This window comes from Bison bison, unplaced genomic scaffold (assembly GCF_000754665.1).
Source record: "Bison bison bison isolate TAMUID 2011002044 unplaced genomic scaffold, Bison_UMD1.0 scf7180017864456, whole genome shotgun sequence".
NCBI classification, from domain to species: Eukaryota; Metazoa; Chordata; class Mammalia; order Artiodactyla; family Bovidae; genus Bison; species Bison bison.
This window is the reverse complement of record NW_011495018.1, coordinates 11,757,992-11,773,104: the sequence shown is the minus strand read 5'-3', so window position 1 is coordinate 11,773,104 and position 15,113 is coordinate 11,757,992. Positions and strand designations below refer to the sequence as shown.

Below are 15,113 nucleotides of genomic sequence, written 5' to 3'. Positions count from 1 at the left end.
TCTGGGAAATTTGTGACCACTGCCCATAGAGTTTCTTCCCCTAAGAAGAGCTAAAGGAAGAAAGGAACCCACATCAATTAATTTTATCTCGGATTACATTTAGCCACAACTGTGGACTCTCAGTCTGCATTTTATCAATCACTTGGTTGATTCTGATCAAGGCCTACTCATGTAGTGTTCTAAGAGGCAGACTAAAATACTCATTTGCTTTTACTTCCTCAATCACATTCATGCAATAAACATCTACTGAATATCCTCCATGTGCCAAATATTGTTATTTAAGTCCTAGGATTTGTGTAGCTATCAGAAGGTCCTTGCCCCCATGGAGCTTACATTCTAATGGAGGGAAACTGAAGTATCCAAAGATGGAAAAGTAGTGAGGCAACCTGGGAACAAGGTTATCCATTAAAAGATTCCTGGTTATGACAAACTAAATATGGATTTTGAAGGATATCTTAATCCCATTTTACTAAAAATGCTCAAAGGCAATATTTTAAAACAGCAACAGGACTTCCTGGTGGTCGAGTGCATAAGACATCAAGCTCCCAATGCAGGGGAGCTGGGTTCAATCCCTGGTTGGGGAACTAAGTCCCACATGCTGCAAAGAAGACCTGGTGCAGCCAAATAAATAAAAATAAATAAATATTTAAAAATACATTAATAAAACAGCAACATGTGCCCAAGATTCTAATACACACATAGGTACAAAAATAAAAATACACATTAAAGGAAGCTGAAATGATCAAGGCCAGTAAATAAGACAAGTATGTTGGTAATATTTTATTTTCAATAACCTGGTTAAGTCTTTTTGACACAATGTGCAGAATGTACGCTAACATGTTAAGTATCAGCACCAAGTCCTGATCACGCATGGTTTACTACCCCTGCCCAGGACTGTCTTATTCCTGTGTTAACACTCTTCAGAATCAAGGACTTCTCCCATCTTTATTATTCTAGTCGCTCCTTTCCCAACCTCATTAAACAGATAACCAAGGATGAACTGGGCCCTATACCACAACATTAATATAACCTATCCAATTTAGTTAAAAATGTTCTTCCAAGTTTAGTCCTTTTCAAAAAGGACTGAAGTTATTAAATGTTTTGTTTAGCTATGTTAAGACCTGTGAATTGGCTTTCTTTTCATGAGCAAAAGCAATCATATACACCACATATGGAACAATTCAACTCACAAGTCTTAACCAGTAAAGTGAACTGTGAAAAGCTGAAATTTATACAGTATTAATTATCAATTCTCAAACAGGCACAGTTGCATATGGCTATACCTTTCATGCCCATTTTGTCCAGACGGTTTTGTGGACTTCTCTGCATTGGTGTATTGAAACCCAAGGAAGAAAGATACAGGAACAGAAGGGAAAAAACATCATGGTCGGGAAAGTTAGGATACTAGTTACACATAGGAAAACCTGGTTTACCTCAAAAAAACAATTCTGCAGAACCACCTGATAACTGGCTGTTTGCAAACTCTCCGTCAGTTCACAAGGGTGACTCAGAGTCAAAACAGGAGGTCCACAGACAAACTAAGCCCAGTTGCAAAACCAACAACTGGACAGCTTGACCCCAAGAGATAACTTTTCAGCGTAAAACCATCCCAGCTTTCTTCTGACAGCTATCCAATTGCAGTTCAGTTTTAGTCATGCCTAGTTAACTTTTCAAGCTGACTTCAAAATATTAAATGTGGATCACTTTCTCAGAGGAATATCTCAAAGAAACAATGGTTACTGAATTTTGAAAAACGCAACCATCTGGAAAAGTGGTAATTCAGCATTATGTGTCAGAACTGAGTTGGAACATTAAGGGATTCATTTATTGGATATGTACCTTTCATCACCTGCTACCCTGACATTGTTCAAAAGCCAAATTTATGTTTGTTACGTGGATTAATCTTCTCTTCCTTCAAACAAAAGTCTAATTTAACAAAAGGGTCAGTGATTATTAACACCCCCTTTTTCTAAGACAGATACATATAAATCCCCTGCCTCTATTTTCTAGATATAAACTGAACCTCCTTCACATTTGGGCAATTCTAAAATTAAATTATCCGTGCCCCTCAAAGAGATATTTATACAAAGTACTTTGTAAATTATAGTTGCTAGTTTATCTACAGTTATTTAAAAAATAGCCCCTCTCCCAAAATAGACCAATTTAGGTAGGCATAAGCCTAGGTTTCATACGGCATTTAAATACCACACCAATTAACCACAGCTTGGAATGACACATTGTTAAAATGTCATAATTATTCACATAATTTCCTTATTTGAAAGTGGAAGAGAGAATACAATCTGTAGTGATCTATCTGAACATAGTCTAAGTAAGACATTTTATTACTACACACAGAATTCTTATTTAACAAAACCCACTCATTTGAACCTCTGAAGGCTTTATATAAATAGTAAAAGTCTAAATCATTTCTGTATCTTTTCAATACATACAGAAATGTAAATTCAATGTTTATAATGTATTAAGTGGAAGCCCAAATGCTGATTTTTCAACGAATAGGTAAGATATAATTTGGGCACACCTGTTAGAAAGGTGTTTAGACAATTTACTAAATTCTTTTTCTGCTTTTTCTGTTTATTGAGCATAATCTTTACTAACAGCACTACCAAAGATCAATCCAGAAATGGTAAACTTATGGTTCCCATTACTTGTGGACTCTAATGAGATTTTACTATATTAATATTCAACAGAGATGGCTGGATGGCATCACCAACTTGATGGAAATTAGTTTGAGCAAGCTCCAGGAGTTGGTGATGGACAGGGAAGCCTAGCATGCTGCAGTCCATGGGGTCACAAAGAGTTGGACATGACTGAGCGACTGAATATTCAACAGAACATACAGTTTTAGAAGGATGCAAATTTCTACTCCTCCATATCCAGAAATTAAATTTTAATCCAGCAAAGCATATGGATGTTTATCACTTATACAGAACACAGAAATAGGTCCTGAATACAGGTAAACTTCATATACCTTAACTAATAACATAAAACAAAATGGAATTTCCTATTTCATGGCAGCCTGGAAGGATAATTATGTAATAAACGACAATAAGAAAAAGTCACTCATATAGTCTAGTCTTTATTGAAAGACTTAACTTCAACTGTTGTTTACAGCTTTGGCTTAAGTTGGCCAGTCATTTCAGCCTCTCACTGCCAGCAGACATGAAAATCAAGTGGTAATGGCATGAGGGGAAATACTAGTAGAGAGATCAGAGCAAAGGTGGCAGTCAGAAACACATCACCAAAAATAAATCTCAAAGTGATTATGAAATAAACATTTTCTTGCTGCCAAAGAATCTTTGCTGCTGTTTTTAATGAACATGGAAAAGGCAACGATTCTTAGGCTTAAATTGGATCAAGATAGCACTGACTTCACTCTGTGTTATAAAATAGTCTTGAGTCTGTGTTAGCTTGATAGTTGTATTTTAAAATGGTACATTTCATTTGGATAAGTAGCTTTGTATTTTAAAAACCATTTAATAAGAAATATTAATAATTTCCATTAACTGAACTGAGCACATAATCTTGTTCTTTCAGATTAAGATGAAAAGACTTCAGTCACATGTTTACTATGCAGTATTTACTAGTCTGGTGTTGCAACAAGCTACTTAATTTACTGGCAGACCAAAAAAGGCAAACTGAGAGTTTAGTTCAAGTTTCACATATATTTAAGAAAAATTTAACTAGGAGGCATAATTGAATTATTTGAGTGTTTCCTTATAAAATATAAAGTAAATTTTCCATAACGTCCCCCAAAGATACTAACCATGAACAAAAGAAATAAGGGTAAATTTTATAATAGATGAATGTAATAAACGAGTACTGTGGTTAAAACTAAAGTCCCATAAAAAATTTGGCCTGAAGACGAACAACTTCAGACTCTAAATTTTCATATTTAATAAATTTCTAAATGGGGGAAGAAGGAAAATACCAAAATTACTGTGGAGACCAATTTACAAAACCATTATTTTAAAGCTAATTATAAGACTTCAAAAGTTTAAAAACCAGTAATTTGTGGGTGCTAACTGTATCTTATAGTATAACTGTAAAGAGTTTTTTTTTCATTTTGGTGCCCAGACTTCAAAACATTTCAAATACACTGCCTAAACATTTGCACCCCCTAGCTGTTAGAATTCAAATAGAATTTTTCTTTTACATTCCTGTTATGATAGAAATTTGAGGCAGATTTTATGCACATGGCCTGAAAAATACCTCAGAATCAAGTGTTAATCTTACCCAATCAAATCATTTACAAACTCTGCACTCATACAGCTCAGGTTCTGTTCAGACTTGTCATCCCATGCACACTACCCACAAGGAAAAAATTAATTAAAAATAAAAGTCACAACTCTGTGTACTATTTAAGCTGAATATCCAATTATAAATTGGTACATCAAACTGTCTAAATAAGATGTTTTAACAATCTTGTTAAAAAAATTCTTGGGCAAAATATATCTAATTTTAAAAAACACCCCAAGATTTTTTAAAAACGCTTGTACTATACAACTTATAGGAACCTTGAAATTGGCTTACAAGGTTTTAATCAAGGTATTTACATACCAGATGATGTAAAGCAAAAAGAGAAAAAAGAAAAAAAAAATCTAATTTCCAATGACATTTTAAAATGTACTAATGCATCAGATTTGTATGAAATTAAAATTAAGGCTTTTTCTGTCATTTGTGTAATTTTAATCTTACATAGTAGCCAACCTTGGAAACCTCAGTCTTAAACATTCTTATTCATCCACTGCATTCAATGCAGTGGAGTGTGTTAAGTGTTACTTCAAATAATTACATTGTTGCTACTTCTATGTTGAAGCATGCTTTTAAAACACTGTATTCAATATTTACAATGTATATCATTTAAAGTTCATGTAAAAGCATAGGTATGACTGTCTGACTTTAATACAAACACCATACTTGGGATTTTCCCCCCAAAATGAAATGTAGTTTACTACAGTTTTAATTATGAACACTTTTTAAAGTTTTAAAAATATGTCTTAATGTGGACCACCAACATTTGCTCAAGTCAGACAAATGCTGTTCCTTATTTAGGTTACAAAATTTCTTTTATCAGTCTGGTTTCAGTTTCTTTAGGCACAGAGAAAGTATTTCCTCCAAAGCGACTCCAAAATCATGCATTTCTTCTCAATATCACTTTTTTTTTCCTGCTGACTTCGAATGTGGTCCACCTCGGGGGAGGGGAGGGGAGTATCAAAATTCAGGATGAACTTATATGTGATTCCCAGTTTTTCACGATCCTCCCTTTTTTGCTCTTTTAAAAACACAGTGAGTTAAAATACTGAACAGCAAGATAAAAATGGAATAGTATCTAATAATCAAAATGTATTACCCATTTCTCCTATTATATCAAAATTTGTAGTCAGAATTTTTTATTCACTTTATTTTAGTTTTTATACACAAAGAAAAATCATGTTCATATCCATCATGAACAAAAACTTAAAAAGGCAGAACTAGAAGACATGTGTCCTTCACCAAAGCAAAGCTGTGCTAAAGGTTCCAAACATTTCAATTTTTAAAATAAATATTTTCATTTTCCGATGTCTACTTTCATGTCTTCAGAGTGTCACAAGGAAATTGAAGCTATCATGAATTACATTTTGTTTAGAGTCCCCGCTCACTGTGTTTGGTAACTGGCCATGCCATATCCAGCTTGGTTGGGAGGAGGTATTACAGGGGGAGGGGCTTGTCCTTGGGGAGGCTGAGCACCAAATCCACCCATCCAAGCAGCTGAAGGTGATTGACTTGGAAGAAAGAAAGAAAAAGAAAAAACTTCAGCCAACACAAATAAAAAAATCATCTATACATTTACACAGAAATCAAGCAGAGCCTAATCACAGAATAGACAAGAAATCAAGATACTTACAACAAAGAGCAAAGTAATAAATGTTACATATCTAGCCATATATGCAAAATGTTTTAATATTGTCTTAAATTTTTGTTTAGACAACATAATGTTGTCTGATAAATATCTAGAAGCTGATTTTTAAAAAAAAAATAACAAATGATTCAACACATCTACCCTCCAAATACTGCACACATAGTAAATACGTGTATCAATTTATAAGCAATTTAAAAAACACATGTTTACACTGGAAGGGGGAGGAGCAACTGCTGAGAATAAAGATCTAGGCTGGCCCAGGGGGAAAAAGTATAAGGAACAACGCAATTGACCCATAAAACAAAAAGGGTAAGCTGCTTTGTATTAGATAAATCTTGGGAGACTTCTCACACAAGGTAATAGGCATGAAGCATTAAATTTCTGAACATAAATAAGACAAAAGATCTTTTCCATACAAAAGTAAATAAGTAGATAAAATGGTGAATTAGAAATATAAGTCAAACTCTACCAACTGCTCACAGAGTGAGTAGGACACATCAAATGCTATCCCAACCTCCCTTTCCACCTAGATTATAAAAAGCAAAGTTTTAGCATTTTTCATAAGGCTTCTACAATGTTTATAATACCACATAGTTCAATGTATTTAATTTACAAAGATTCTAAAAGTAAAACATACTTTTAGATTCCTTTTGCTGGAACTTCATCTGTTTCTACACTGGAAAAACTCAAACAACTTACTCTACTCCAAATCCTTGTTGATTCCATGGCTGCCCGTATACTCCATAAGGCGGTACTTGCCACCCATTTGCCATATACTGTCCATACTGTTGTGGGTTTCCATAAACTTGGCTCCACTGGCCCCACTGACTATAGTCAACCTAGGAAAAAGCAAATTACTGTTTTAGGAAATGAGTAAGAAACACAGTATTTGAAGAAAGTGGGAGACAAGGAAGAGAAAAACTAAGTAAGCACCCTTATGTGAATAGGACTCTGTTATTTATCATTGTCTAAGTTTATTGGGGTGGTGACACCTGTGAAAAGAAAGTATTAAGATTCAGTTAATACCGTAAAATAATCACTTTTGAAATAGCATTAATAAAATCAACTGAAAGCAGCTATATGCTTTTTTTTTTTGTTTGCTTTCTTTTACAGACTTTCTAAAGCTCTTATGTAGATATGTAAGATGGAAACCTTAAAAAGTGCTACGAAAAATCGAATTACCTGTTGAAAGTTTTTAGTCATATCAGGAGATTCTTTACCCCAATAGCATTTAACAACATGTCCTTCAATTGTAGTACCATTCACCGAAACAATGGCATGAGCCGCACTTTCGTGGGTAGAAAATCTGAGAGAGGAAGAGAAGGAGGTTTTTTTTAAAAAAACTTAGTAATACAGAAACCCCTTAGCTTAAACCTATCAACTTGGTATTTTCCTAAAGCACATCATGTAGGCAGTTTAAAGTTCTATATTGCAAAGAAGTACTAAATTAACAAACACATACTTGAGGGGATCAAATAATATAACTGAAGGGAATGGATCACATGTAAGGTAGAATTATACCTGACAAATGAATAGCCCTTTTCTGGAAAAACTCTGATTTCCATAATTTGCCCAAATGGTGAGAAGGTCTGCCTCATAAGCTGATCTGAAAAATAAACATACAAAAAATGTAAAAATATTTAAGGTTCATGTTATCAAGAAATTACTACTAATGATGATGAAGCTCCACAGAGAAGGGAACTAGGAAAAAAGATTCACTATACCTGTTAAGCCAGAAGCAATTCCTCCACAGTACACAGTACAGTTTTTTGGACTTGACTGGTTTACTACATCTTCAAATCTCAACTGCTTAGTGTTATCTGTATGTAGAAAGAAAGAAAAAAGTGTTGACGGTTATACAGCATTATAAAATGGGTTACTTAATACTATAAAGATATGAGATATGCCTCACTGTGGGGAGAAACAGAACTTTTTTCTCCTTGACACTATTGATTTGACCTATGAACCCAGCTGGTTCACAGCTTCAAATATACTTACATCAAAGCCCAGTTATTTTCAGATAAATATATGGAAAATTAAACGAGTCTTACAATGCTAACAAAGTTAAATTTTAAGAAATGAAGACTATACGAATAGACGATTCTGTGAAGTGCCGTTAAAAACACAAAAGCAGACGCAGCTTACTTTCTTGTGTACTTTTAGGTGCAGGTGGTTTACGTGTGGCCCAATTGGTTCTGATCTGACGGCCACCCAACCACTGCCCTCCCATATGCACAATTGCATTTTCTGCATCCTGTGAAGGAAATAAGGAAAAGAGCGATTACCAACACAGAAAATAATGGTACACAAGACTCACTAAGATGAAATAAAATGTTGGCATTTCTGGATACAAAAAATCTTATCAGTAAGTGACTCATTACAGCAATGTTTATTTATACATTTTAAGATACTAGGAACAGCATTTAAGCATCAAGGGAAATTTATAATTCAAACATGCAAGGAGAAAAATCACAATCCCACTTATAACCAAGAAAAGGGACACAGTTGTTTTTAAATATCTTGTTGATCCGTAACATAACATTTACTGTAGAGTATCTAAAAACTTTTGATATTATGGTCTAAATCATCTTATCCCTTACCAAATCTACATTTTAATAGCAATGGATTATGATTATGACAGGGCTTCCCAGGTGATGTAGTGGTAAAGAACCTGCCTGCCAATGCAGGAGACTAAGAGAGAAGGGTTTGATCTCTGGGTCAGGAAGATCCCTTGGAGGAGGACATAGCAACCCACTCCAGTATTCTTGCCTGGAGAATCCCATGGACAGAGAATCCTGGTGGGCTATAGTCCCTGGGATCACAAAGAGTTGGACACGACTGAAATGACTTAGCACATATGCATACACACATGACTATGACACAAGATTTAAAGCTTAAGACAAAAAGCTTCTGCGTTGATTTAGAATGTTTTAAAAAAACCTTCTTTTTGGCCATGCCACATGGCATGCAAGATCTTAGGTCCCCAACCAGAGATCGAGTCCATACGCTCTGCAATGGAACTGCAGAGTCCTAATCACTGGAACGCCAGGGAGTTCCCCAAAAAGTGAGTTTAGATTATAGAGGTTAATGTGCATTTGCAAAGAATCTAATCGAAAACACAACGTGACTCCAAGGCCTTCCCTCGTGGCCCAGTGCCTGGGATTCCGGGCTCCCATTGCAGGGGGCCTGGGGCCAACCCCTGGTCAGGGAACTAGATCCTGCATGCCTCTAACTAAAGAGCCTGCACGCACAGGGAAAACTAGGAATCACACGCACCACAACTAAGACTCAGAACAGCCAAAAAATCTACAACGCTCGTCCCTTTATCTTCCTGCTTCAACAGAACGTGCAATTTAGTGTTGAAACTGTTCCAAAATGTTAATATCAAAGCCCATTATATTATCTGATGTTACAGTTAATGCAAATGCTTAGATATTTGGTGCCTTTTTCTTAAATACATGCAAAAATCAATATGAATTGCCTAAAATTTCATTTACATAACTTGCTGTAGTCATTACCATCCCAGCTACAAAAATACAGATAATATAATTAAGAAGTTAAAATTGAGATTTTCATGGTTAAGACAAATATAATTTACCTTCCCTCCAAATTCTGAGGTTAGCTCATGCGTCCTAATTTTGAGTTTTATTTCTAACACATCTTACCCATACCAAGTCACAACTGCAAACTTCAATATTCTCCCTTATCATCACCTTATAACCAGCCTATCTTTTCCCATTTATTTCCAAGCTTATGGAAAAAAAAAAAAAAAAGAACTATGCTCTATTACTCAAACAAACAAAATCACACAATCATCGTGTTTGTTAACATCCAAAAACATTTACTGATGACTGAATTTTGTATTAAATTCAAATTGAGCCGAAAGAACATACCAGTTTATTATAAAAAGACACAAAGCCATAGCCTTTGGATTTTCCAGTTGCCATGTCTTTAACTACTCGGGCATCCCTGTGAAAAGAAGCACAGCTAAATGAGGGAAGTGAGAGTCATCCTCAAAATAAAAACTAAAAGGAACCACACACACTGTATTGTGAGCATTTTTTTAAATAAAATTTCAGTTAGCCCTAATTAACTACAGCCATTCCTGAACTCTCCCTAACGCTTCTTTACCTGTTAGAAAAAAGCAGTAGGACAAAAACATGTAATAAACATGCAACCTAATCAAATAGCCTGTGCTTTCTAAACTAAATGCTCAAATCTGAAGATTAATAGGAACAATAGTTTCCTTTGCTAATATTCTATCGGCTAGTGTCCGCTAAGGTTTACTGGTTCTATAAATTACTGTAACAATGCTAACTACTTTACCATGCAAACTCTAAATAGTTAAATGTTTTCTGCCTAGTGATACAAAATATATGAAATATTAAAAAATTGAAAAAGAGGAAAAAATAGGAATTAAAAAGGCATACATGGCCTGTTAACAGATTTCTTTATTTTTCTTGGTCAATTCTCTACCATCATTTTGGAGTTTGGGCAGCTGTAAATTTTGAAAAATTGACATTTTCAGAAATTTAAGAAAGGAGAATAAAAAACTAACAACAATGCTAAGCACACCAGTACGAAAACAACAGATTTACACAGAAATTTTAGTGAGTAAGTTAAAATGATTGGAAATATAGAACTCCACTGAATATAGAATGTTAAAATGTAAATACTAAAATATGTATATATAAATAATGTATAATAATAATAAATAGAAATGAGAAAAAAATCTACAACTGAGTTCCAGTGTGCACAGTTCCTTGCAGTTAGCCTTCAAGATCCTGTCCATTCTTATGAGCAATTCTGCAAAATAACCAGAATGCTATTACTTTTAATTGTGACTTGGACTTTAGAAAAACTGCAGGTCTCAGGTATAAATAAAGATTGAAAAACAGCAACCTGTATTATTTTTTACACTGATTTTTAAAACAGTACTACTTACCACATTTATTAGAGATTAAAAAGCAAAGCAAATATCAAAATAGAAAATTAAGAATTACATCTATCAAATAAAATCTACAGAACAACAAACTGTAGAGAGAAATATTGTTGTTCTTAGGTGAAACATATTTTTGTAAAGTACTAAAACATTTAACTTAAATCTACAGGAAATAAATACATAAAATAATGTGATTTTAACTAGATAAATTGTGATAAACATTTTACAGAACTTGTAACCACTTTTAATTTTCCAATATATTAGATCAAGTAACAATACAGTAAAATCTGAGCATAAACTTTGTTTAAAAAAATAAATAAACCACAATTTGGCCCTAACTAGCAGAATCAAACACCATAATCTACTAATTAATCCCACATTTATGGCTCAGACATTGAAACATTTTCATACTGTAATAGTGCTACTTTTCAGCTAAAATATCAAAACACATTTATCATTATAATAACATATACATTTCTAATTTCACAATATACCCAAGGATTTCCCTACTTTTCCCCACTTATAAATTCCTTCTATAAAAGTTTAATACACAACGCAAATCACATTTAATTTTGGTTAACCAGTATCTTTAACAACCAAATTTTGAAAACATTTGACAAAAGCTAGACTTTATAATAGGCATTACCACCCAAACATCTGCTTTAAAGATAACAAATAGAATCACTTAAAATTTTTTCACATGTTATACACAGGATTAGATGAAAACAAGACCCCAAAACATTGAAATGACATTAACATTTTCAACAACATCTACTAATCAAAAAAACCAAACAAACAACAAACAAAAAAAATCACACTAACTAGGGAAAGAAACTCTTAACTCTGATACAAGTTCATCATATACACTTTTGCCTATTGCTATTGAATATAGTATTGATTATGATACTTACGATATTTTACCAAAGGGGGCAAATGCTGATTTGATATCTTCTGTTGTGATTTCTGGACTCAAATCTCCAACAAACACGTGGAAATGATCTGAAATCAAAGCATTTAGTAATCAAATATTTAAGAAGTCAGGGACTAAACCTTTTTTTAGGCAACGCTAAAAGGAAGACAAAGCCCTGTGTGAGCTGGTAATGCTGCCAGGGTAATTTCAGAACTCTTCTGTAAAATGCAGCAGGAGTACTTACTGGAAGTATCTTTTTTCTGGCTACTTGGTGTTGTTGCCCAGTTTACTTTGACCTCCTAAAAATAAAGATTATATTTCATAAAATTATTAGGCATGTCATTATGATTCATACCACTTACCACTTATTAAATCATTTATCAAGCAGAATGAATTTTGGTAAAAGCACTAAGCTGAAGAAAACAAAACCATCACTTGGCAGAGCTGAGTATTTGTTTAAAAACTTGCTAAGAAAGAACACAAACTAATCTGACATGCAGATAGATATACTCATAAGGTGCCATCATTTATGATCTTACCTTTCCCAAAATTTTTCTCCCATTCATAGCAGCTAACGCAGCAGCTGCATCTCTGTGCTCATAAAATTCCACAAAGCAATATGGGTCATTGCTTGTATGCTGCAAAACAGAAAACCCAACAGAAGAGTTGACCCTTCTGCTGTCGGGTTGCTGAGAAGAAAATCCAGGAAAAAACATTACTGATAGCTAGGAATGTACGAGGTGAGACTGTATAAGCTTATGAAAGCCTAACACTTTACAAAGCCGAACACTTTATAAGATTTACACCTATACTTGGCTTTGTACCTCAGAATATTGTTGTACTCAAGCAGAACTACAAAGCAGTAGAGAATCATGACTATCAGTATTAAATAAAAATATAGGATTCTGGTGAAATGTTAAATATAAAACAGAAGTTTATACTAAACAAAACAAGCTCAGATCTGAGAGATGAGGACCACGCCTTACCACTGCTCTCCTCTCCCAACATTATTTTCAAAGGGATGAACTCTATTTAAGCATCATAATCCTTCATAAACTGTATCCCATGACTATAAAAAAATACAGAAATGAACCAACTTTACAAACTTTACTTCTGATCGAAACTAGGATTAGTACTATACATGATGAAACAAGATGATATATTTCTCTGGATAAGGAAGGAATAAGAATGGAAACTGAAAAATTTCAGATTTATAATCAAGTGTTGAAATGAAATCCCTTTCAAAAGCTTTGAAAGCATTGGAGATTCTATACACTTTGAATTTGGCCTTCCAAAGACCAGAAAAATGTACTAGTGATTACGAAAAGGTTTTCTGAAAATGTGTCTGAATAAAATATTCCAAGGCAAAGCTATGATTTTACATCAGAAAATGCCAATATAAGAGTGTCTAATACAACACCAATAAATATTAAATAAACAGCAATATAAAATTATCAACAATAACAAAAAAACACAACAATATAAAAGAAAGTACCTAAATTATAGCAACTATATCACTTATGAACCAAAATGGAAATCAATTTTTGTAAGACAGCAACCTACAATGAACAGCTATACAATTGTACAAATATGTTTTATGTAGGCTAAAAATATTCATCACTGTTCAATGTAAAATACACTAAAAATAATATTTAAAATATGGCAATTCCAGTTGCACTTACAAGGGATTAAAAATACCAGATAAAATAAAGCTCTTTTCAACAACCACTGTTTTTCATTCCAGGAAAGTTTTAGAAGAAAAATCCAAAATAAGACGTCTAAAACAATAGTGGTGAAGCAACCAGAAGGCATTTCCTTGAGGGAAAAAAAGTGTAATCGTTAATACTGACAAGAAAACTGTGGGCTCTCACACAAAACCCTACTGTAGCCACGTGAACGTGAACTCTGTTGTACTTGCGAGGCAGAGAAAGGAAACGGGTAAAGGCTCCAAAGAGAAGCACACATTCAAATTCCTTTTGTGAAAGAGTTGACATTTACCAGTAACATTCATTGAAGAAAGGATCTCAAGTAAGATGCTAAGTCTGTGCTAGTCAGCTTTCCTCTTTATCCTACCTCTTTTCCTGATGGTCTCAAAGGAAAACGTGGATAACTAGTAAAATGTACAGGAATCCAATGGTAGAGTACAACTGTGACAGGCTTCAGGTAATTAGTCTACTTGTGCATACTGACTGCAGATTTCTCTAACTAGCAGTAGGTCAGATCCCATTCAATGTACGCACATACATGTGTACACACACTTAGATATTCGTATCACACTGCATTTCATCTCACTTAAGACACCATTGATTTTTTTTGTCACTGTCAGAGATGTTAAAATTAAATTTTAACATTTGCCTTAGAATTGGTAATGTACACTTATTATAGTATATGGAGGTGGAGCTTCCCAGGTGGCGCTAGTGGTAAAGAATCTGCCTGCCAATGGAAGAGCCCTTAAGAAACTCAAGTTTGATCCCTGGGTTGGGAAGATCCCCTGGAGGAGGGCGTGGCAACCCACTCCAGTATCCTTGCCTGGAGACTCCCATGGACAGAGGAGCCTGGCAGGCTACAGTCCATGGGGTGGCAAAAAGCCAGACACAACACAGCATCTGAGCACACACATACACACATGTATACAGGGAAAGCAGCTACAGTCTAAGATAAAATATCTAAAGTAGAACATCATAAGGGCAAGAAAGAGATTTCTCACACACTGAAATGAAACTGATGAAAGGAAACCAATACTCGGCAGTGGAGTTCATGGCCTTTGAAAGCGTTCCATTTACACCACTACCAAGGGACGCTCTGGGGGCTTCCCTGGTGGTCCAGTGATTAAGACCCATGCTTCCAAGGCCACGGGTTAGATCCCTAACATACCACATGCTGTGCACCCAAAGGGAAAAAAAATTTAAAACTGACTGTGTCCTTACCTTGATGTTGTCACCAATTTTTGTTGGATGACATAAATATCAAAGCAGAGAAATATGAGACTTTAAAACTATTTACAAGTTCAAGTGTAGGAGTTGTACAACATGGATAAATTATGAAAGTTCACTTCAAACCCTTCTACCCTCAAGTGGCTGATTGTGCATATAAGTTAATAATAAAAACAACAACAACAACAACCAACAAATGTTTCTCAAAACACTTTCTAGTGACTTTCCACTTTCTCACATTCCATTCTTTCCTAAACACACTCCAGTCAGTTTCTAACCCAACCACGGCAAGGAAATTTTGTGCTGAGCTCACCAATGACCTCTCTGCCATCTCTGTGATCCCTTTTCTTCCTCATCTTGACTTTCAAGCAGAATTCAACACAGTTGACAACTCTCCTCCTCTTCTAA

General features: G+C 34.5%; 1 protein-coding gene across 3 annotated transcripts in view; it reads right to left on the bottom strand.

Moving 5' to 3' along the window:
* Positions 1-765: 765 nt before the first annotated feature.
* The window catches only part of TIAL1 (TIA1 cytotoxic granule-associated RNA binding protein-like 1), a 23,524-nt gene continuing 9,176 nt past the window's right edge, over positions 766-15,113 (bottom strand). For 2 of the 3 annotated variants that reach the window (XM_010859257.1, XM_010859258.1), the window contains 10 exons: positions 12,312-12,461; positions 12,017-12,071; positions 11,774-11,861; positions 9,814-9,889; positions 8,066-8,174; positions 7,645-7,740; positions 7,442-7,526; positions 7,103-7,226; positions 6,620-6,759; positions 766-5,783 (listed from right to left, as the gene is read on the bottom strand). In XM_010859257.1, the coding sequence (XP_010857559.1) occupies positions 5,657-5,783; positions 6,620-6,759; positions 7,103-7,226; positions 7,442-7,526; positions 7,645-7,740; positions 8,066-8,174; positions 9,814-9,889; positions 11,774-11,861; positions 12,017-12,071; positions 12,312-12,461 (1,050 nt within the window). In that variant the 3' untranslated portion in view covers positions 766-5,656. The remainder of the gene's footprint in view (positions 5,784-6,619; positions 6,760-7,102; positions 7,227-7,441; positions 7,527-7,644; positions 7,741-8,065; positions 8,175-9,813; positions 9,890-11,773; positions 11,862-12,016; positions 12,072-12,311; positions 12,462-15,113) is intronic. The other variant, XM_010859259.1, reaches the window with a different exon arrangement.